The sequence below is a fragment of the Polypterus senegalus genome, chromosome 17, assembly GCF_016835505.1.
Source record: "Polypterus senegalus isolate Bchr_013 chromosome 17, ASM1683550v1, whole genome shotgun sequence".
Taxonomy (NCBI): Eukaryota; Metazoa; Chordata; class Cladistia; order Polypteriformes; family Polypteridae; genus Polypterus; species Polypterus senegalus.
In genome coordinates, this window is record NC_053170.1 from 101,503,784 (window position 1) to 101,527,867 (window position 24,084).

Genomic DNA, 24,084 nt, shown 5'->3' on the forward strand with positions numbered 1-24,084 from the left:
GACTTACTGCTTGACTGCTAGAAAATAAAACCACAGCATAACACAAGATATTCAATTTCAGAAAATGCAAGAAATAAAAACTGGTGGCAATCTCTGGCACTACAAATAGCTGTTGTTGACTCGCAACTAAAAATTGTATTTCTAAACCACTAGGGCTGGCTGTATTTGAATTCCTATTTTAGAACATCTGAACTTGCGTTCTCTGTTAATAAAAACTTGGTTTAGGTAATTAATAAATGATGAGCACTTTATGAGAATCAGCAGCAAAGGGGGAAGCATCTGGACATTGTCTACAACAGCTGCTTCATCTTATTAAAATGGAAAAACTTGCATGAAATTTGCATTAAAAAGCTAATCATTGTCTCACTCACTCACTCATAATATTACACTGTCAAATAAAACGAGAGACTGATAAGAATTAAAACGAGTCTCTGGGAATGGAGATTTTGGAAAACACACCGAATATCCTCATTAAAACTACAAACACTTCTATTGAGCCTCTTAAATAAAAAAGAGCAACACAAAAAGTACGGCCACTAAAAGTCAGTCAGTCGGTCGGTCGGTCGGGTGCAAAGTGTTTGTATGCCAAAGTACCCACGGCTTCTGTCTTTGGTTTTTCTTTAGGGACCTAAAATTAAATTGGAGGTCTGAAGTTGAGACAATGCTAGAAGGTTCACAGTTGGACGCTCCCAACGTTCAGAGGCTCCTCTAAAAGGACTTGCTCAATAAAGTTACCCAATAACCCCAAAGCTTTAAACATAAAAAATGAAAGTCCTGTAACGTCAGATTTCCACTCTGAGATACGCACGTCCCTCAGACATGGATAGCAATGGGAGCCGCTGAAGACGACACACAGTCTTGGGCCCAGCAAAGTCTCTGACTCAACTGCTCCTAAACGGCTCGGCCACGTAGCAGCAGAGCTTTGCCAACGTAACGGTGATCTGCACGGAAGGCCCTCCTTTCATACGACCTCCTCACAACTCCTCACAAGTCTCAAAGTAGTCCTAATCGTACAAATCAATACTTAAAACATCCAGAAACGGTTTGGAAAATGTCAGTGATGAAACAGGAAATGATGGAGACATTCGTGGATTGTCAGTAACAAGCAAATCGCTCAGACCAGGTTTGGGGATCTCCAGCTTCAATCCACAATAATATTTTTTGCTTTGAGAAGATCAAACAGCAAACGCTTACTTCGGCACTCTCGACATAACTGCTAGGAACTAGCAATCACTAGCCAGCTGTTTAAAGATGGCTAACTTAGTTGCAAAGACGATAAATACTCCAGTTATTTGGCAGCATTTTAGTTTTAAGGCAGATAGAAAAGGGAAGCCTGTAAATTTAAAGAAACAGCATGAGATTAATGAAGAAAAAGGAGCAGCAAGCTTGAAATCGATGGCTTTGGTGGCGTAACGATGACGGGCTCATGTTAGAATAGACAGTTCAGGACACCTAGGCGGGTTACAGCGGATAATCTCTCACATGGCAGGACGTCAGCGGGTTCTACTTCATAAACGCCACACTGAAGCCCACTGCTGTGCCTACAGACACAGATTTTAACACAAGATGACTGTGGAAGTTTCTTCATTCGTTCGTATTTGCCTCATAACGATAGACAACATCAATGACTGACGACTTACATCGCTGATGGATTTTCCTTTCCGAGGTTTTGAACCAAACGATTAAACAATTGCGTTTGTATTTCAATTTTAAGCAGGCAGGCTGTAAATGCTAAAACATTTAAATGCTTAATCTGAATACAATTCTCTCAAAAAATGCAAACCTGACAACCTCCACTGTGGAGGGGCTCAATGTGGTGGGCGCACCTTTTTAATGCAATAAAATATTAAGAGAAGACAAAGGAGGGCAGAGGATGTAGAATTGAAATTGTGACACTGCAGTGTGGGGAGTCTGGAAGTGGGAATGGAGTCAAGGCTCAGAACATTCAGTAAGCACCACTGCTGTCCAACCTCGGAAATCTTCTGTTAGATTAGCAAAACTCCTCAGTGACCCTCTTATGCTGCCGTGAAGACCTCAGATTTCCAAAATGCTGCACACACTCGCAGCCGCCATCATGGTACGAGGCTGTAACTCATTCTATCCAGTCCTTCTGGAAAGTGTCTTGTGCTCTGCAGTCACTTGTGCACCAGGCTCTCACACGGGCAGTGCAGTCGATGGCTCATGTACCCCCGTTACTGTCCCAAAGAGAATGTGACAGCCAAAAGAGATGCCATTGTTTAACTCTGGGCTAACTTTCTGTACAGATGTGCCATTTTGGAAGAGTTAAGGCAATGGCTATTATTGAAAAAATGGAGTTTATTCCCCGCTCCGTGAGCAACACGTGCACCACACCGCACGCCTGGATTTTGTGCTTTTTCTAAATTGAGAGGCACCAATAAATAACAGTGGGTCGAGATCTGCTACAGCGTAGGCAGCTGGATGCTGGAAGCACAAATGACGACTGGAGTTTATTGTGAATATTTCACGATCAGAACCTCTGGTCAATTCATTTGACACGTCATGCAGATTTGCTTTGAAGGCGATGGATGCGCTGCCAGAAAGGCCGACCTCCTCTTCGCCATCGGTGGTTTTCAGTGCTGAACAAAGAGATCGCATGTCAGGCAATCAGCAATGAGGACACCCAGTGGACAAATTCAAAACTACAGCAGCTGCAATTAAAACCATTTTGTCCTTTTCTGCTAAAATGGCGATTCTGCCTTGAAACCAACAAGTCTACCGATAACGTTTCAGGGGATAATGATGGACTGGAGAATTGTACATATCGTCCAAACCTGGTTCAGACCCGAGCTGTAATCAATAATGTCACGACACCTCGTCTGAATGGACTCCGTGTAGAACTCCAGTAACAGTGTAAGCACAAGGAGAAGAGGAGACCTTAAGGTCATCTTTGGAGCTGGACAAGACATTTGACAGAAGAGGGCATTGAGAAGTTAGGTGTGGTTGAAAGGTTAGTGTCTGAGGTGATGCTAATCGTGGAGAAGCTCAATATTGTATTCAGGATGGGGATAGCGAAACTTGGAACCTGAGGACTGCACCAAGGATCCACTGCGAGTCTGTTCCTTTCTATGATACTGATGGAGCTGGCGATAAGAGAAGGATTGCCATGGAAGATCTAGTATGCTGATCATATCATACTAATGGCAAAAAGTGAAGCAAAACTGAAGAAGAATATACTGAATAGGAAAAGAAAGATCTCAAGGCAAATACACAACAAGCCAAAGCAACGATTAGAGGCAAAGGGGCAGTAGCCATGGAAAATGTGGCAGCAGCGTTTAGAAGGAAAGAGAAACACAGGAGCCGTCAGAGATGGGTGCCTAGGAGATGTACCGGACAGGGTCGTCTACAGGCAGCAAGCACTACCCTGGTTTGTAGAAAGCGTGCAGTTGGGGTGAGTAACAAAGGTCTTCTACTTAAGCAGCATGTTGAGTGCAGACAGAGAGGAAGGCAAGGGGGTGACAGCAAGAATGAGAAGAACATGGAAGAAATTCAGGGAGCTGGTCCTATAAAGGAGCTTCTGTGGCACTGAAGTTGAAAAAGTGTATGCAAACTGTGTGAGGCAAAGTTAGAAAGAACAGAGATGAGAATGGCAAGCTGGGAGAAAGGCATGTTCAAGAGGTCGTGTGGCTTTATACTGAGGAGGACGTTTGCCTGAAGAGAAGTTTTGTGATGAAGGTAGAGAGGAGAAGAACGGATCTCACACCAAAGCCAAGACAGCAGAAAGCAGAGGGGAAGAAAGTCAACCTGGGTGACCCCTGAAAATATCCACTGCCACGGAGAGGAGCCTTGTGATACGGTCATGGGTACAAATGGCTGAATTTAGGTTTCTATGCAAGGCTGTCATACAATTCTCTTTCTGTGGATTGATGAAGAGTTTTACATTGCAGAATGATATAGCAGTAAGGTGCCCACTGGATTAAAAGGAAGCATGCGAGCTGGTCTGAAAGGCAGGCCTACAAATGGTGGACTGTTTATACTTTTTTAGTTTCTCAAAATTAGAACTGAAGACACTTAAATATTCATACTCCGTCACACCAGGTCCATTTAGGGTCACCAATTAACTTAAGCCGCGTGTCTTTGAGAGATGACAAGAGGAAAAAAAAAAAAACCACAATACCCAGAAAAAGCCTCCCGTCTCACACTGGAAGAACATACAAACTCCATAAGGACAAAGACCACAGCACGAATCACTGCACCACCATGCCTCCCTCATTTCACATGCAGAAAGACGTGAAAGTGATTACATGACATAGAATTGCACGTCATTAAGAGCACGAATGCCATCTGAGAGATCAGCAAAAGAAATCTGCAGAACACAAAGCTGGAGCCTGAAAGATTACTACCAGAAAGTAAGGGATGCAGGGCCAAAAGCCTGCGTGATTCAATTTGACATCAGCATAACGTGAATATGTATGAAGTCTTTAAACACCACTCACCATACAGTTCATCTCGGAGCCGATCACACACTGCAAACTAACAACAAGCAGCGTCGAGGGTTAATGGAACTCACAAGCAGGCACAGTTGGCACAATGCCCTCCAGCTCGGCTCAGTCAGTCACTCCATCGCATCCTACTTACCTTTTGGTTCTCCCTTCTCTTCCAGCGCAGTTGTGCGTTAGCAGCTGCCATAGCTTCGATGACAAACGTGGTTGTTATATAACTAGAAAAAGGTGGAGAGTAAAAAATGATTATTAAATCTACTTCGCCTTATTAGTCACAAAAGCAACACGTTGTACTGTCACAAATTAGTAACAATGTGGTCGGTGTCAAAGCGTTCCAATATACGCCGAGATCACTTGTGCTGAATACGACACGCGGTTTGACGCCAACCGGCTTTTCTGGGCACCTTCTTCCCGTTTGCCAGTCGGGCCAGGCTTTGCACAGGGTAACACCATCGGGTAGGTTATAACTTAAAGCAGGCCTTATCCGGTGATGTCACCCTACAAAGATAAATAAATGACAAACCCCAACACTACACAATAAAATCGTAAAAGAAGGGATATCCTAAAGTAATAATCACAAGAGTTATCACAGACCAGATAAACACAAGATAAGTCAAATTATTTGTTAAAAACTCACCAAGTTCTGATGCCAATAGTTCTCCCAGGCTGGTCTATACTCCCCCAAGGATAAGGGAAGAATAAAAAGAATATCTAAAGGGAAGTATTTTTAATATTGTACATAATAAATAACTGAGGAAAGGTAAGGAAACGTATTATGAAATGTCCATAAGTGAATATACCTAATCGTGAAAAAATATTTATTGGTGTAAAAAAGGTGAAAAAATTGTCAAAATTGAAAAAAAAAAATACTTACGATCAGGACCCTGGGATAAAAAGCTAAAGGTTAACCAACGTCGAAAATGTAGCTGGAGCTGCCACTCCAGACAGGGGCACTGGTGTCCCTGCTGGGTATTAAGCACTTCCAAGGCCCCATTATCTTTCTAATGTTATCTTACTTCTAAATAATAAGTAAAAAAAATAAAGAAATAAGTACCGTATACGTGAAATGAAACCGAACAAAGTGTTTAGCAACACTTGTTCTCATGTTTGTTTGATAACTAAATTTAAGGAAATAATTTCAAAAAATTATATACATAATTAATTAATAACAGTTACTGAAAAAGAAGGAAATAAATCATCAGAATCCGTGGCTCAAACGGAGTCTTGAGACCCCCAATAACTGCTGTCATGATTACAGTGTAAAATATTTCAGAGGACGCGGTGCATTTTTACCTTTACAGACAGAAGATAAATGAACATAACTGAACATATTTCAATTAATCAAGGAGAATTCAAGACGGAAGCAGAGTCATCCAGTAATCAATAAATTATGAAACAGGAAAATCAAAGGTTGTGCTGAAGAATGAGGCCCGCCACTTCCAGGGTCTTCGACGTTACTGATTAATAAATGACACTTTGCCTGACGGTCGACATTGCTGGAAAGCATCAGATTTTAATTCCTTGAAGTAATCAGCAATAAAGCAGTGGACAACGAGCACCGGCAGCTGCAAGAAGTGATCATCAGTGATGTGGTCAGGCACAGCGCAGAACACACAAGTGCACGCCACAGTCGGGCACTCGGCTTGAGCAACTTCAAGTCAGTTGAGCCTGAGCCGTTGGCGTGTAGCCGCTGTGAACATCCACGTTCTATGAAAACATCAGGGGCCGCATGTATACATGCTGCGTACGCCCGTTTCCTCACCACGTTCAGATGTCTAAAAACTAAACTGGACGTAAATTTTCACGGAAGCCCCCTACCTTGCGTACGCACGTTTCTGTTCAGTTTTGCAAACTGCCGACACCAGGCGTCAAAGCCGTGCTAGCGTTTCTGTGTCATTTACCTTTCTTTTTCACATTCGTATCAATGACACAGAGTTAATGAACTACACCAAAATTAAGTGCATGTCGTTGACAAATTCAGTTCACTTGATTGTAATCATTCTGTAACCCCTAACCCGAATGGTGCATGGAATGGCTGAACTATCCCAACTACCATGGCTGCTTTAGCGTTGTTAGAAGACGTTACAAGAGGGTGCAGATTTCTAGATGATGATGATGATGACGACTGGCTTCTAAATTCGATTACTATGACTTTACAAAGGCAGACTTGGAGGAATTGTGCTCTACCTGCTCCTGTGCAAGTTCCGTTCAGCCACTGGAGCTTTTCAACGTGAACTTGCTGACCTATCGGGTATTTCACAATCACCACCGAGTTGCTCCATGCCCAGCTGTATAGGATGGTATCATCCGCTTGTCATCCACACAGATACAGTTTCCTTACACTGTGGTTGAACTGCGAAACATTAAAGTGCAATTTGCAGCATGGCCTGTTTTTCCAAATGTAATCAGCGCGGTCAACTGCACACACATTGCTATAGCAACGGTGCCAGACAAGTGACATCAGCCAGGGATGAATCACCACAAGAATGAGCCGGCATTACATCACATATCGCTGGAGAACCTTTAAAAATGGCAGCTCCGGACAGTCGCGGGTGCTTTTGCCAACTAGTGCAACAAAGACAGCGAGTCACCTCAAATAGCCAGGTAAAGAGTAGAGAGTCGATCTGTTGTGTCGCTCGGCGCCGATGCCACACTAGAAAAGTGTCTTCAGAGAATGCGTTTCCACTCCACTATTATTGTGCTGCTCTATAGGCCACACAAAGTGAGTTGCGGTTTGCCCGTACCCGAAGAGGTGTGGCATGACGAACCTCACCCGCCAAACGATCAGCCAGATTGGGCAGCGTGACAGCTTCGTTTGAATGTGACAACACGTAATCTGACGCAGCATTTATTTTTTAACCAATTCATTTAAACGGTGGTCACATCACAGAGTGCAGTCCTTTTATCCTACAGCAGCCAATATTGCATTTCGTGACTCCTGAACAGTCCGTCCGCACACAGCCAGATGGTCGCCCAGCAATTCCCGAAGCAGCACCGTCACCGCCTGGGCATCGCACGGGGTCAGTTTATGTAATGTTGTCTGAAACACAACAAACAGATGGTGGGCTGACTTTGATATCTTTTTTTTTATTTCAGAACTGTGCGACTTTCTGAACTTTCGAATGCCATGCTGTATCACTGCTGAACTTCCGTTTCTCGTTTATGCCACTGCTTAAGCAAACAAACTGCACATTTCACCTTCCCTCCACTTCGCCTTTGCTCAAATTCTTTTTTCCCATCGTCGTTTAACAAAACCCAGAATGGCAGATATTTATATTGATTTGCATATTCAAATATGCAGACTTCTGGGAGGAGTTGGAGGTGGGGCTGTAGGCGCGTGCACGTGTGTTCAATTTCTCGTTCATTGGGGTTTTTAAAGGGGAAGTGCGTGGAATTTGCAGTCCACACAGTTTTAAGCTTCTGGATTTTTTTTGTGCGTACACATGCTTCTCTTTTTGTCCGTACGGCACGTCTTGGTATGAATTCTACACACGAGTTATACACGAGGCCCCTGGTGTACACTGCAGCCTGTGATGCACACAGGGAACCCAACAGCAATAACAAATATTAATCAAAGATTAATAAGCACAAACCTCATAAAGGCCAGGACTGAAATGAGGACAAGGCTCACCACCCAACCAGCCGTTGCAAAGGCTTTTGGCATCGTTAGAGCCCCTGTGCCAACGATCAGGTTAAACATGTAAACGAGTCCCACCTAGCAAAAGAAGAACAAGAAGAGAGAAGAATGCGGTCCAAGTCAATCGTACAGCATATACCAGAAATGCAAGCTTGGCGTTTTAACAAAGAAAACTTAGAAAATCTCTCCTGAAAATGGAGTTCAGAACAAAATACATGTTTTGAAATTAAATGTATTTAAATGTGAAGAGAAGATGGCTTTACTCCTTGGCACCATCAATATTTACACACTTTACAAAGGGAGTCTCTTCCAAATTAAAAATGGTTTCGCTTTGCTAAGCAAGCAGGTTTCTACTTCAGCTTCAGCACTTCTTCTTTTTCCATGAAGGATTCACAGCGTCATGTAAATTGTGCAACTCACCGTAGCTGGGCTACCCGCAGAAAACGCACAAAGCTTCGTGATGGTCTTGTAATGACAACGCTGAAGACATCACACCAATAACCGTACGGGGAACGCACTTGCAAAATAAATGAGTTAAAAGCAAACGTAACTTCTCCTCGCCAGATGGCATTGTCAATATGTTTCCATACCTGCCATTCACAAATTAAAAATGTCAGTCCTAAACCAAGTTAAAAATCACTTCCTTGTACTTGTTTCTGTCTGTCTGTCTGTCTGTTACCATGGTAATCCACGTCTCCAACGACAAACCACTTCCTTGTATTCGGGAACATCAGCAAAATGGCGACTTGTTAATCAAAACTAAAACTGAGTACACTGTGCTGCAAGTAACCAAAACGCAGACAAAACCTAAACTTTGAAAGCTATTCTGAAAAGTATTTGAGATAAATAATCGTCATTTTATCTGAGCAATTTCCAGAAGGCTACAAAATATTTCACTTCACCGCAGTAAACCTTTGCTATTTGGTTGCAATCTGCAGGTTGCCTGTTCGAATGCCGTTTATCCGTCGGGCCTGCGAGCAATTGCGTCGTCCTTGGTAGGACGTTCATCGGCATCCAGCCCGGCAAGCAGGTCCTCCAACTTGCAGAGACGGGCGGCAGGACTGGCACAATAAACTAGCACCGGGTGGTGCTGCGGTGTCCCAGTGCAGGTGGTCTGTCGTGTGGTGGGTGCGTCTGCTCCCAACCTCTCCTCAAGTATCGACAGCCATTACAGGAGCTCACCTCGTCAATGAGCTTTGGAGTCGGCGGTCCACGACACCTGCAACTTTTAATTACCAAAGGACATCCGAAAAATGTCTAGGGAAGGAAAATCATTTCAAGGCTTTGCTCAAATTTCACTCAACACATCAACAGGTCAGACGTTCAGCTTGAAGGTCAAGTCGGGAGGCTTTATTATCAGGCCATCCATACACATCAGTGCCACATAAGGTGGCACAGAATGACAGTCAACAAGACCGCTGGGCATGGCATACGTAAGAACAAGGCAAGTGAAGAATGGATTAATAAATGAGTACAATGTAGGAACCTTTACTAGTTACAAATAAATAAGTACATTATTAACACAATAGTAGTAAATGTTAACAGCTGCACTGCTTATAAATAAAATACTGGGAGCAGACGTGAAGGGAGTAAAGCAGCATGGAGGTCGCAGTCCACACGTGTAGAAGCCGTTGCAGAATCGGGCAGAACAGCTTTGGATGCAACAGAAGCTTCTGCCAGATGGACGTGGGACAGACGCTGTGAAAGTAGCTATGGATTTTCTTGGCATACTCTCGCTTAGCTGCCTTGATGCAGAGTGCGGCTTCACAATAATTTGGAAGACAAGGTCCACTTTATTCTCCCCCCCGGTTAGAAAGCGGACATGGTGGTCTTCAGGACCACGTGATTCAGATCTCCAGCCACTATAAGCAGCACCGGGATGTACAGTTGTCATCAGGTCTGTGACGGCTTTGTAAAGTATACTCGGCACTTCTTTACAATGAACTCCCAGTGGGACGTACAGAACCAAAATCAAAATCACAGATTCGACAGAACTCAAAGTGGCACAAAGTGAAACATGCAAGGAACTGAAAACGAAAAGCCTCTCTAGATAGAATTGAAAAATACTCACCGAAGGAGAGTACAGCTCACCAGTATCGGTTATCCCTCCAGCCATACTGAAAGATGGTAAAGCGGATGAGCAGAGAACAAACTGCAGACCTTCACAAATAAAGAGGAAACAGTAAATAACGACACAAGTCTGATTTGTTAAGGCGTCGTTTTGCACCGATGCTGGAGTCCTTTAAAGGCAGGTGTTCAATACGACGCCATAACTCCCTCCATTTACTTGTACCTTCACTTCTTTGTGAAATCGATCAACTCGCTGAGCAGCACAAATGGCACATAAACAGGACATTGAAGTATTCTTGTCACATTATCTTGGCAAACAGCAGGTTTTACATACAAAGTGAAATACAACATCCAACGCCATGCCTTGTTGGAACTGGAAGAACGTTTTGACTGCTGTAAAAGACAAGGCCACTCACTCAAAGCGTGGAAAGCTGTTCTTTTACTCTGGGCATGATTCAAACACGTCTGTTCTGCCATTTTCTCAGGGTTAGGGTTCGTGTATCAAATTCCTCTAAAACAGGGGTGAGCAACGATGGGCCTGGAGGGCAGCAGTGACTGCAAGTTTTTGTTCCAGCTCAGTTTCTTAATGAGAAGCCAATGAAGATCTGATGCGCCCGCATTTGAATGCTTCATTTTACTTGTCTTGCTTGTTCCCACTCGTAATTGCTTATTTTAATCTTAAACAGCAGCACTCCTCGTGTTTAACTGCGAAAGTGACAAAGGAAGCAGCAGTTCTCTGTCTAACCTGTGTCTCTTTCCACCTCTGTGTATTCACTGCCAATTAAATGGTTTAATAAAATAAAAAAAGTAAAGAACTGGGACTTACTCCTCCGTTTTAGGCTTCACATCATTTGAATGATACAAGAATGACCTGACATTACAGAGGTAAAACACTAACAAGCCATGAAACTAAACAAGACTGGTTACTGGTAAGGATTGGCGTCTACTTAAGAAACTCGATTGGAACAAAAACCTGCAGCCACTGTAGTCCTCCAGGACATTTCTAATAAAGCCTTCAAATGTCATTACGCTGGTGCATGGAATTAACTGGGCCAGGTGCCATAGCAGAATACGATGGCTTCTTAACTTCCAAGTGTTGTGTCCCTTATGATGGCCAGTAGATGCAATAATCATTGGTATTAAAATCGTACAAGAAAGGGTCATAAAAAGGATCAAGTCAGGGATACATTAAAAGGGACCATCGGTACTGGAGAAACGGTTTCCAAAAATGGATGGCGGCTGATGGAAGGGGCACCAAGAGATATTTTTGCAAGTGATTGGCGTTTAATCCGGTGCACGTACTCATTCTTAATTATGGACGCTTTACTCTGAGCGAATCCCAAGTTGCTGAAGGCTTCTCAAAGCCCTTTAATTGGCCCAGTGTGTATTTTACTTCTAAACAGGATGACAAACCGAGTCCTTCTGCATAGCAATACCGTTTAAACAAGGATTATTCAACAGTGACTTATGAAACTTGTAACGAAACGTTTACAGATCTATCCATGAATAAAGGCGACTGAAACTGCAAACGATCACGTCGTTCCGGATAGCGTATCCGACGGATTTGGACCCGACTACTGTGTATGTTTTTGACGCCCGCCCTTTAATTGTGGTTTTAACATTTCGTTTTTGCAGTGGTGTGACAGGCAATGAGCGGCTCTTGGCTTCTAAACAAACGGACAACGTGACAGGTACGTCTGGCTTACGTGTATAGAGGACCTGCATATTGTAAAGTAAACGTGAGTATACATCGGGATGATTCAGGACTAGACTCCGGTAACAATTAGAAAAGCAAAGGCGACCGCACAGCGGTAATTTTATTAGGACTCAGCCGACTTCATCCTGCTCAATGGTTCATAATTAACTGGTGGGTAATAACACTTGGCATCATGCTCCATTAACTACTCCACTTGCTAAAAACATATATTCCAATACAAGCCCGCAAAAGGAGGGCATTCAACGTATCGTCACTTTAAGAGATTTCATTAGTAGGTACGAGTAAACAAACAGCACCGTGTAGACAAGCTAGCTTACCTAACTGTATTCTTCTATTGAAGCTCCGCAGTCAGTCTTTCTCATCCAAATAAAGACAAACACGTACATACAAAACTCTGGTGCGGCGAAGGGACGTGAAGCAAGCGGCTACAACAACATCATTCGGTTTCTGAATTCCCGGTGACACGACCCTTCGACAACTACGCTTGCGCTTTGGTGGGCACGTGGCAGTCACGAGACTTGCTGTTTCTCGCTAGGTGGTGCTGGGAAATTCCGTCAACATCAGGTCGCCATTTTGGCTCTAAAGTCAACGTCAATCAACCTTGGATTGAAGAGAATGTCAATTGTTCTGCAAAAGGTATAAAGGCAAGTATTTCATTTATTCAACGGTATTGTTCTGGTGTTTGTGAAAACGATTCAGCGTATTTTCTACTGCACACTCACAATGAAGTTGTAATCCAATTTTGAGCCAACATGATGTTAAGGGTATGCCGGGTGGAGCGCGTAGCGACCGTGGCACCGCCTTGTTCTCAGCTGTAGCCAATGACAGACCGCTGCACTCAGCACGTAGCGCGCGCTGGGCGTTTCGCTGGGGCGTGGCCTCGGCTTTGTATTCGTGGAGTTTCGCTGACCGAGTACGAATGTTGTACGCGCAGGTCTGATTTAATTTAAGGAAGTGCCGCGGAACATTGACAGCATGTAAGGAGGTAAACAGTGGCTTTGCTGGAAAAGGTTGCTTGTATGATTTGAATTACTGTATTTTAATACCGGAGGCGCATGGACGTACCGAATTAAGTTGTCAGCGATTGCTGTCGTGCACATGGCGCGATAGAAGTCTGACTTGCAGGTCTGTGACAGACCACTGTCACCAAATCATGACCACCACTAGCCAAAATGACATTGAAGGCGACATTTATATGCAAGAAGCGATGTTGCATGTGTTCGTATGAAAACGTCTGTCGTTGAATGTGCGGATGCGAGCGCTGAAAACGTGACAGCACCATCGCCGCTTCGAAGTGGTTGTGAGAGAGCAAAGGACAAGGGGTGTGAAACGACGAGCCCTGCCGCTTTCAAACGGACATATCCGTTATGCTTTAAAAGTTACATTTATTGATCTTTTTTCAAAACATGGCAGGATCTTAACAGTAATATTTTAGAATAAGCTCTTAAAGCACAGAGGAAGCAATTATTTCTATTTTTTCTTCTCCGTTCATCTCTATTGGCTTATCAAACTTAACAATTTAGGTTTGTTTACAAGCCTCACGTTTTACTCCGTTGGCCATGCTCTCTCTCAGGGGTGGGCGTCGAATTGTTCTCTTTCCTACTTTTTGTAAAAATTGATTGATTTGTATGGAATGATTGCACTCAAATTTTTAAAAAAGTTACATTTATTAAATACTGCTTGTTCTGATGAAAGACATGTCTGGGAGCAATCGGTGATCACCGATAATGGGATTACAAAATATTCCATGCGTACAGGAGGTGTGACGTTTGTGGTGACAATGACAATGGGTCCTCGTGTGTGCTGACTCTGCCAGTCAACCCTGATAGCGCATCGCTCAACGGCGATGACCCTTTCGAGGTTCTACTTCGTGGCAGAAGTAATGTTTCAAAAATCAAACTGTACGTACTCTTGTTTTTGTTTTCTAAGTAAACGAAAGTAACACGCGATGCCGTTTTTTCTCTTGCCCGTGGCGGGGTTTTAACACACGTACCTGTCAAAGTTGAGGGACGGTATTTAACTCTTTATTTCTTTATTTGTACTCTCGCTGACATGATGGCTATGGGGGGAATTTCAGTGGTGCGGGTGTTTTTCTTTCTCCTTAGTTTTATTGGCGGTTTCGTTCCCAAGGCACAGTTTTACGCTGCACAAGTGTTCGTGTTTGGCACCTTTTGGACATACAGCGTACTTGTGCGCAGGGCTTTGTCATCGATTGGCATTTCTACCCTAATTGAACTCCAAGTGTCCGTGTTTAGTCTTCCGCCCAGTTCCCTTCGCGCTTCAGTTAAAACGCAAACACAGATTTGAGTAAAGAACGTGTTTGAAATGGCGCACAGAAACAGTGCTTGCTGTTAGAAGTTGAACTGGCTGATCACCTGCAGGACAACACAGACTTAAAGAAGCCAGGGACTGTAACGCCAGGACAGCCTCTTTAGCAGTGGATTACACGCAGCCACACGTTTGGGCTGAAACCTGCAAAGCAGGAGCCCAGTTTAGCTGCTTCAGCCTCGTTCCTGGTGCCAGACGGCTGTCTCGTTATTTTCTGTGAATTTTGAACCTTCTTACAAAGCAGTTAAAACTGTACGTACAGTATATGGGGGCGCATTTGTTTGCAACATCCTACCTGTCGCCTGCTAACATGATACAAAATGTCCAAGTTAGAAAGGTGCGCCTGGATTTGAGAGTAAATCGAAGGGTATCCAGCTGGGGGCGCTAACTCGCTCAGAACTTGGAATTTAATTAACCAATAGTGGTCGTTACTGCGCCCTGTGTTGACTGGGATTGGCTCCAGCAGACCCCTGTGACCCTAGGATATAACGGGTTGGATAATGGATGGATGTTCAGGTACAGAACAGTAAATTGTCCCCTCTGCACCCCTCGGTTAAAAAGGGAATGTAACTTTAGAATACTACAGTGAAGGATTCCGCTTTGTTTGCTTTCCTTTTAACGTTAATCACTTCAAGTCAGTTGAGAAGAAGTCCATTTGGAGAAAACCAGCTGCTGATTTCTATTATACGTCTGATTATTATTATTTTTTTTTTCTTTTTCTTCAGCTGGATTAAGCTGGGACAGAAGCTGAAGGCATTGCCCGGGACTGAGGGCAGTGAAGACGCACTTGAGCAGTACGGTGATGCCCGTATCTTCGAGGTACAGCATGAGGTTTGGCTTTTCACATGTTGGCTGCCCTCTCCTTCACGCCAATGAGTGTTGTACTTTTCATCATTTTTTGGGGGTCCTCCTTCAACACAAATTTAAAACATCATAATAGTTGTTTGTTTTTTGGTTTGTTTAGAAGCGGCCAGTTCATTTAATTTACTGTATTCACTAAAGGTGCGTGACATTGGCAAAAAAATGATATCTCAATATTTTCTGGGACTTGACGATAAAGATAATTGGATGATATTTTGCATCCTTTAAAAACGTGTTTCTAAAAGTCTAACTTGGTCTTGTTAAGAGGATATGAACTGTAGCTGACTAACAAGATTAATGGAGACAACAGTTAAAGAAAACGGGTCTTTAATGTTTGTGTGTAGAAAAAAAAAAAAAAAAGTCGCCAGCCAGTGTCTTTGTGAGATCAAGCTGGGCAGGTGCGAGTAAACCAAAGTGCCAACAGAACTGGCATAAGGAGGGCGCGAAGCCAAAGGGAATGAAATACTAAACGTAACTCAACTCTAAGACTTGAACGTTGCAGTCGATGCACATGAAGTGCTGTGACGTGACGTGACGTGACGTGAATTGTGTGGCATACAAGCAAGAACGAAAAGCTAACATCCTGCACTATGGAGTAACAATCCGAGATTCAGACGCACACCAGCTCTGTGAGATATTACACAAAGACACAGAAACAAGTGTAACATTCTAGTGCGGGGATTTCAAGTTGGGTGTTCGATTTATTTAATAGTGCTTTGGAATCGAGGAGCCCCAGCATGCCGAATAAAAGGCGCCGGGTAGCGATATGCTTCATACGGAAATAAAAAACGATCCATTTGTAGGGTTTATTTTGTTTGCCTGGCACCTTTGGGGCTCCGTATTTGATCAGCTTCATTTAAATCGTATTTTTTAGAGGAACAGCCACTCCAGCCGTGTTTGCCGTGACTCCGTCATCTCCATCTCGGTTTTTTTAATTAAACTCGGTTACATTTGTCTTACAATTACGGAAAAAAAGGCAAATGATCTCGACACCAAAGTGAAGGCGGTCGAGCAGAAAGAGGGACAAGGGATGCGAACGCGATGGCATCGGTCTTTAGGTCATCCCATTGTGACGGGCGTTTTCTGCACGTGCTGAGTCGTGAGTCGTGATGCGCCGCTTCGTGTGACCCGCCATGCTGGGTACTGACGCCACACGAAACTCGTTTCTCTGTTCGGGTTTATTATTCACAGAAACAGAAAACTTGTGAGCGTCAGACTGTGGCGGTACGATTCCTCCTCTGAGGACGTTACGTGGCAGCCTAATAAAACTTCAAGTGGTTACCTTTGTGCTCCAAATCCTAGGAGCAGAGTATTCACCGCCGTCCACTTCTGTACCGCGCAGTCTCCCAGAAATGGCCGTACTGACACTCCAGCCAGTATGCTCGCTGACCGGTTGGTTTTTTGCCTTCTCTTGTGGTTGGAGAGCAGTTTTATTGTGGTAGATTATTCTGTGTAATTCGGTCCTCTCGCCAGACGGTGGCGCTTTGTTCTAATGTCCGTACGAGGCAATCGAATGGACGACGGGCGCCACCTAAAGAGGCCCAGTTCTAGACGCCTAAGTAGCAGGACGGTGTGTGGAATTGGACGTAAAACTAGGCCCCCCACGCCTTGGCTCTTCTCTTTGAGCAATTCTGGCAGAATCCTAATCAAGTTGTCAAATCTCCCTCAACATCGGAGTTTCTGCACATATTGCCTTGTGGAGATTAAAAAGGAAAAATGAGCGAAATGCAAACGAGACGCCCACTAAAGAACACTTCAAATGGACGCCAGCAGACATGTCGTCTAAAGTGATTCACTGACAGTTTAAATCGGGAGGCGATGGAAGAATTAGCAGCCATCGTGGCCTTGAGGGAACCTCCCTGTAAAGTACATGGACACTGAGCTGCGTCTGCTCGGGGACTTTAAAACCTGCTGCTCATCTCTTTAAAGCGGCTAATGCTTGTGTTTCTTGTGTTGCGCCTGCAGGTCAGAAGATCATGAGAATAAATGAGAATACGTTGTTGGAAGGACGACGCGTTGTGCTCGTGCCGTACGAGAGGGAGCACGTGCCCAGGTTGGAGTTGATTTCCTGTTAAACGCTCGCTTCAGAAGAGAGGCGCCTCCGTCTTTTCCTGGTTCCATGAAGTGGGGATTACAGGTTTACCTGCCGTCACTCGGGGCTTTGCATTGGTTTACGTTGCTTAGAATGAAATGCTGATCTGATGTGACTTTGAATGGCCGTGGAGACGCAACATGCGCAGTAACTCGCCGATTGACTCCTACAGCCATTACAGCACATTGCGTCACTGCGTCTCACACACCACCTTCGTTCTGCAGCATTTCTAGGGTGGACAGTGCAGTGCCGAATATATGGAGTGTGGGCACTGAAGACTTTATTGTAGCTGCAGTCCGCCAACTTCATGCTTTGCCACAAATAGGTGCTTCATATGCCAAACTATATCGCACTCCAGTTAGTGCGGAGAAGAGAGGGTCAGGTCACCTGGGGAAGCCATGAAGAAGGCTGGCTGGCATTGTGGTGCTGTTACAGACCATTAGTGGGCCTCGTGGTTTATGATGGCGCCGCCTTACTGGTTTGTAACTCGAGTGCCCAGATGGTGTGCGGATACAAAGAAACGAGAAAAGGCCTCAGGCACCCAATAGAAAGACAAAATGTCAGGCCAGTGTAAAGAACAGTGTCCTCGTTTTAATGAGAGTTTCACCAATTGGTTTCCAAACTGGGCGGCACGGTGGCGCAGTGGGTAGTGCCTTAAGGGTTCGCTTCCCGGGTTCTGCCCGTGTCTGCGTGGGTTTCCTCCCACAGTCCAATGACATGCAGGTTAGGTGCATTGGCGATCCTAAATTGTCCCTGGTGTGTGTGCCCAGCGGTGGGCTGGCACCCTGGGCGAGGTTTGTTTCCTGCCTTGCGCCCTGTGCTGGCTGGGATTGGCTCCACCAGACCCCCGTGACCCTGTAGTTAGGACATAGCGGCTTGGATAATGGATGGATGGTTTCCAAGCTGCCTGGGAGGGCAAAAATGAATGGTGAATTGGGGGGCCGGGGGATTCAAGGAAAGAGCGGCGGTCCGAGAACGTAGTTAGCCTTGAATTTAAGATGTGATGCCAGCAGGCAGGCTTTGAAATGTCCCCACCATTGTCATGGCTGCGAGCCTCCTTCACTCGGGTCCTCAATGCCAGGTTGTGTGGTTTATGACAGATGCCTTGATTTGGCACTTTTTGGGAATCGGCTGGTGCTCTTTGGGCGTTGGTGTGGCACGTGCTAAGGAGAAGAAAGCGAAACTTTTATCGGTAGTGTTTATCAGTGCGTAGTCATGAGACACTCGTGTGTTTCATCAGAAAATGTCCTTCTAAGGAAGCTAACAATGAAAGGAAGCACTTGTGAAGTAAGAGTGAGAAAGTCTTGTCCTTGTAGTGACGCCACTTGTTTATCTGCATGCATTACGCCTTCATCATGCTTAGTCCTTTTAGAGGACAATTACAAGGACCTGCTGCGGAGACCCGCGGTGACTTACAGTATTGGTGTCGATTCTGTTAAGATATCACCAGTGGATGACTTGCCCCGAGTTACAGAAACTGACGGCGTCCCAGCCTTTGACTTTGGAGCAGGAGTACGAAATGCAGAGAAGATGGCGTGAAGATGATGACAGTGAGACTTTTTGTTACTTAAATTGACGGTTTTTCTTTTATTCAAATTTGAAAAGTCAGACCCTTTATTTTTAACACTGCAGAAGTGGAAATAACGATGAGTCACCCATTTGGCCATACGAGACAAGAAATGAACATCGAGTTAAATCGAAGACAAATGAGCTCTGCGTAGGCCTTTGGGGCATCCTGATCGTTTGCTCAGGTCTGTGGGACAGTGAAGGCTGTGCTGGGCCGAGTGCACGGTGGCAAGGAAATCCAGGATGTGCCTTACGGTGGTGTCACACTATGGCCCAGACGTACTGTGGTGTCACACTATGGCCCAGATGAGCTGTGGTGTCACATTATGGCCCAGACGTATGGTGGTGTCACATTATGGCCCAGACGTACTGTGGTGTCACATTATGGCCCAGACTTACCGTGGTGTCACATTATGGCCCAGATGTATGGTGGTGTCACACTATGGCCCAGACGTGCTGTGGTGTCACATTATGGCCCAGACGTGCTGTGGTGTCACATTATGGCCCAGACGTGCTGTGGTGTCACATTATGGCCCAGACGTGCGGTGGTGTCACATTATGGCCCAGACTTACCGTGGTGTCACATTATGACTCAGACCTCAAGACATTTTGTCTTTAACTTCGCACAAAGAAGATGAGACACCAGATGGCAGCTCATTTTTGGACAGGAACATTAAATGCGCTGTGAGCCAATGTGGTCGTTTTCTGTTAGGCTTTGAGGGTCTCGCTTCTCCTTTTGCTTCTAAGACTTTACAACTCGTCACACGTCTCTCTTATCTGTCCGTCTCATTGTGTCTCCTCTATTTTGTTGTTTTTGTGTAAATAATTTCCTTTCTATTTTTGTAATTCATTTCTCGTGTCTGTTGCCAGCCATGGGTGTTTGTGACAGAAGCTGTTATTTCCGTTAAAACAGAAGAAGGTTCGTCCTTTTTGCTCCATTGACGTGACGTTTTGCTCTTTCCCGTCTTCCCAGAGTGCACTTTCATAATTCTAGATAAGAAGAGATGGGCTGACCCTCGTGTTGCAGAAGAGGACTGTATGGTGGGTGATGTGAACTTGTTTCTCACTGACTCAGAAGACCCCTCTCTGGGAGAGATTGAAATCATGATCGCAGGTACTTGTATGTAGAAGAATAACAGAAGAGCAGATCTCGAAATCGACTGCAGGGCTGAAAGAGACGAGCTGCTGTGTTTTATTGTAGAGCCCAAGGACCGAGGAAGAGGAATAGGGAAGGAAGTCGCCCGCATGATGATGTGTTACGGTAAGAGACTGTTCAGTTCAATTCACTTCATCCTTATGTTGCTTTCTTCACTGAAGATGGGCTCAGGGTGCTTCAGCACATTCAGAAAGAAAACGGAAGAACGGCCGAGCGTAGCGAGTCTACTTGCATGAGCTCGCTGATCTATAGAGGGTGAGGCAGAGACCCCTAAAGTTTAAATAACGTTCTAATCACAGTCACGCTAACAGATGTTATCCAACCCGCTGTATCCTAACACAGGGCGCCATAACGCAAATGGGCACCGTCTCTGATATGACGCCATAACACAAATGGGCACCGTCTCTGATATGATGCCATAACACAAATGGGCACCGTCTCCGTTATGATGCCATAACACAAATGGGCACCGTCTCTCATTTGACGCCATAACACAAATGGGCACCGTCTCTGTTCTCCACATCAAAGTGTCTGTAGAGAGAACTGGCATTGTTGGGCTGGCATTCAGCCCTGCTTGTTATGAAATGCGGCTCGGCTCAAACTGAGAACCATGGCGTACCCTAAAAGAGATGACCTCCTCCATGTGGGTAAAAGACGCCTGCCGTGTGCCGTCACTATCAAAGTTTGACTTTTTTATTTAGTTGTAATTTGTCTTCGGAGAACAAAAGGTGCAAAGAGACAAATGATGAGCGACTCAGAGATGCACATTTAATAAGAAGCTTCAGAAATTAGGGTTAGGGTTACAAACCGAGAAGCACATCTGAGGGTTTCTGGGTTTGGTGCACACAGACACGCTCTGAAGAGAATGAAGTCCTGGAGCGGTTTGTGCCCACCCTGTCCCTGTCGTCCCCCAGGTGATTCTTCAGCATCGCCATCTGTCATCCTAAACCCCTGTAATAATTTTGCCCGCCTCTCTGCTCGAGTTTCATTACATTTTCGTTTATCGAGACTCCAGCGGTGAGGACAGAAAGCACGTCATGGGGTCCCGTTGTGCCAGGACCCAGACGTTTAGGCCCGATGTTCTGTTTCAGGTCCCAGCTGTCCTATCGAGTGTGAGCTCCAGAGGAGGACCTGCTAGTCAGTCAGATGCCATTTCTTTCGTCTTTTTGACTATTCCTGCAGCCCCTCGCTAAAGAGACCACTTGCTGTGTCCCAGTGGTCTGTAACAATGGCCATTGTCTCTCCGGTCCCCGAGTGCTTTGGGATTAATAACAATTCACCCCGAGTGTGTGGCGTGCCACTGATGCTCAGTAGGTGAGGCCTGGCGGGATTACGAGATGAAGAGGAGTCCACACGTGCGGCCCCCCGGTGAGCTCTGAACAGTAATAGTTAGCTGAAGCATGGCATGAGGTGGCGCCTACTGACCTTTTATTCCTGCTCTCCTTTATTTTGCTTAGTTAAATTATTGTTCTGAAATTTGAAATGAGACCCGCTTGTGGTTGATACTCACATTTGCACAAATTGAAATCTTTTTTTTGTACTTTTATGCCACATTTCAATGCCAGGTTGTCCAGAACCGCAAGTAGTTTACTCTCACAAAGATCTTGTTACATTTTTATGGCCGACTGTGAACAAAGTCCAGCCGTGAGTACGTCGGTGGCAGATGGGGGGGCAGGCGTGTCCTGTGATGGCATTCTGTACTTTGGTCACACTGACGGGCGAGGACGCCAATCTGCTTGCTAGCGTTCTGTCTGGCCGAGTCCCCTTAAAGCACTTGATGGGATGTCCGGGGTCCCTGTAGCTCCGTGTGTGTGTGTGAGAAGCTTGATCTCTCGTTCCTCCCTTACAGGATTTAACGTCATAAAGGGACCCCCACCCTTAAGCTCATCTCACTGCCAACCGCACCCCAGTAACGTCCAGACAGCGAGGAGACGTTCACAAATAGTTTGACATTTTAATAAAAAGGCAACTGTCACGTGAAAAGGAAAAAAAGAAGACCACCAGCACCAAAACGCGTCCGAGTCACTGTGCGGACCGCCTTGCTTTCCAACTCGGTGGCGGCGACTCCGCGCTCAGTGAGCCCACCGTCTCAGACGGCCGGTCCTGGTGGGTCAGCCTTTAACTATTCCACGTGCTTCTCTGCGTGGAGCCAAACCCCAGCGACCATCCGCGTGTTTCCCGTTCTCGCAGGTGGCGAATACGAGAGGCTCGCTTCATCATGTGCTCCATTCCAGAAACAGTCGTGCAGATATTTTTAATAAGTGTGCCGTTTTGTTATTCTAACAAATGCACCGTTTACCAAGGGGTGCCAAGGTGGCGCAGTGGGTAGCCTCGTCTGGGTTCGCTTTCCAGGTGGGTTTCCTCCCACAGTCCAAAGACACACAGGTCAGGTGCACAGGCCATCCCAAACTGTCCCTAGTGTGTGTCCTGTGCTGGCTGGCATTGGCTCCAGCAGACCCCGTGCCCCTCTGTTAGGGGATAGCCAGTTGGACAAATGACCGACTGACTCTAACGATTTCCTGTTAACACATTTTGAAATGGAAAGACAAAGCCAGAATTTCACTGTTGTGTAAAGTTAACAATTGCAATTCTAATACCAAAGGCTGTCATCCTGTGCTCCTTGTGTGGCGTGGCACGGTGCCCTGGCATAGCCTGTCTCCCCTTTATCAAATGTCAGAGACTTTCAACGTCTGTCCTGCGCGTGTCGAGGTGGGACTGTCACCTGCTGCACTGCGCGGCTGCTTGTCGGTCTTGGGGACGACCCGACTTACCGTCTTACTCTTCTCTCTTTCAGGAATCACGAGACTGGGAATCCACAAGTTTGAAGCCAAAATTGGAAAGGAAAACCAAGTCAGCCTGGCGTTGTTCCAGAAGCTTCACTTCCAAGAGGTCAGCACGTCAGTTTGTTTCTTTTAAAGAGTAAAGTTGAGCTGCAGCGGGTAAGACGTGGACCTGTGACGGTGAGGCCTGGCAGGGCACGTCGAGCGGGCCCTCGTTTTAGAACGCACTAAGACACTTCTGAGGCGAGGCGGCGAAGGCCCGCGTTCGGGTGGGACGAGCGAGGCTCTAGTGTGCCCTTTGGATTATCAGTTCGAGACCGCCGAGGGTACGGAAATGACGTGGGGAGGATGCCACGCGTGAGGTTCTGTCCGTTTAGTCGGCCAGTTTTCAGTTTCACCAAATGATTTTCTGCTGTTGCAGGTGTCTTACAGTGAAGCATTCCAGGAAAGTACGCTGGAGCTGAGAATTGACGAGGAACACGAGAAACGGCTCGCTGGGGACAGGAGTCTCATGGAAGAAAAGAACTACAGGGAGACCAAGGCTGCCATCAGACCGGAGACGGCCGTCCACCCGCGCATTTAAAGGGCAACGCCTGCCTTGACTAAATTTAGAGTTTAGCTTCACGAGCGCAGCCATACCTTCAATAAATCCACCTCTGGAAACGACTCCATCATCATTGTGTTCAAATGTGCGGGTAGAGACGGGGGCACAAAACGTCACCAGTGCAGCCCAGTTGGTGCGGGGGGTTTGAGCGCCATTTCCACAGTATGGTGAACGTCTAATGGAGGGGGAGGGACACGAAGCCGCCCACCAGCTGGCACCTCAAGGGGCCCAGTAAGGTATGGCGACGGGCTGACTGTTGAAGTTAAGATGGGCGCCCGTCTCATTCCCGGTGTTCTTTTACTGCTTGGCGTCCCATAGTGAGAGGCTGGCCGTGCCAGGCCTACGAGCCGTACGGGGTGGGGTGCCCAGCCCACAGAAACGTTCCCCCTGGACTCGCCTCACAACTCTTACACCTTCACACATAAAGGCCATTCCACTCGGATGTCCCGACGCCGAGGCGGTTACCCGTGGCACTGCCCGCCTTACCAGAGACAGCCATGGGGCCCGATGGTAAACCTAAACTCCCCGAGTGTCAGACATTTCCAGACGACGCCCAGCGCTCCTCACCTTCTCCTCACGTCACATTTGATGTTCCCGATTATTCGCCTTCTTTACATTACATGGATCTGAATCTGCAAAAGTCTTGAGACCGAGGCAGTAAGTGCAATGAGCCGCAAATCTCCGAGAACACGGGCTCCCCTCGTCTACAAGTGTGAAGGGGCACGGAGACCACGGGCAGTGCCAAAGGCAGGTCAACACGACATCACACGGGCATCTCCGTGTGTACATTGAAGACCCCCGGCCAGATACAGA

General features: G+C 45.9%; 2 protein-coding genes across 6 annotated transcripts in view; one reads left to right on the forward strand and one right to left on the reverse strand.

The window, feature by feature from the left end:
• LOC120517220 (transmembrane protein 104-like) overlaps nt 1-12,377 on the reverse strand; it is a 38,641-nt gene extending 26,264 nt beyond the window's left edge. The window contains exons 1-6 of the mRNA XM_039739387.1: nt 12,202-12,377; nt 10,169-10,257; nt 8,054-8,175; nt 4,597-4,678; nt 4,455-4,491; nt 2,328-2,597 (exon numbers count right to left, since the gene is read on the reverse strand). Coding sequence (XP_039595321.1) covers nt 2,328-2,597; nt 4,455-4,491; nt 4,597-4,678; nt 8,054-8,175; nt 10,169-10,213 — 556 coding nt within the window. The 5' untranslated portion in view covers nt 10,214-10,257; nt 12,202-12,377. The remainder of the gene's footprint in view (nt 1-2,327; nt 2,598-4,454; nt 4,492-4,596; nt 4,679-8,053; nt 8,176-10,168; nt 10,258-12,201) is intronic.
• Nucleotides 12,378-12,756: 379 nt separating this feature from the next.
• nat9 (N-acetyltransferase 9 (GCN5-related, putative)) lies at nt 12,757-23,333 on the forward strand. Of its 5 annotated transcripts, none has more exons than XM_039740843.1 (7): nt 12,757-12,869; nt 14,938-15,031; nt 18,606-18,715; nt 19,705-19,845; nt 19,933-19,992; nt 22,682-22,776; nt 23,089-23,333. In XM_039740843.1, the coding sequence occupies exons 2-7, from the start codon at nt 15,015-15,017 to the stop codon at nt 23,248-23,250; spliced, it is 585 nt and encodes a 194-aa protein (XP_039596777.1). In that variant the 5' UTR covers nt 12,757-12,869; nt 14,938-15,014; the 3' UTR covers nt 23,251-23,333. The 5 variants fall into 5 exon arrangements, with proteins under 5 accessions (XP_039596777.1, XP_039596778.1, XP_039596775.1 ...); XM_039740844.1 differs by having other exon boundaries at nt 12,764-12,861; XM_039740841.1 differs by lacking the exon at nt 12,757-12,869 and adding an exon at nt 17,039-17,126.
• The last annotated feature ends 751 nt before the right edge of the window (nt 23,334-24,084 follow it).

What these genes read in the sequence shown, in the direction of transcription:
- nat9 (XM_039740841.1), top strand. Translation starts at nt 17,050, where the DNA reads ATGAGAATAAATGAGAATACGTTGTTGGAAGGACGACGCGTTGTGCTC. An exon ending in ATGGCGTGAAGATGATGACA is followed by an intron (nt 18,716 to 19,704) that starts GTGAGACTTTTT and finishes CCGTCTTCCCAG; the next exon opens with AGTGCACTTTCATAATTCTA. An exon ending in AGAAGCTTCACTTCCAAGAG is followed by an intron (nt 22,777 to 23,088) that starts GTCAGCACGTCA and finishes CTGCTGTTGCAG; the next exon opens with GTGTCTTACAGTGAAGCATT.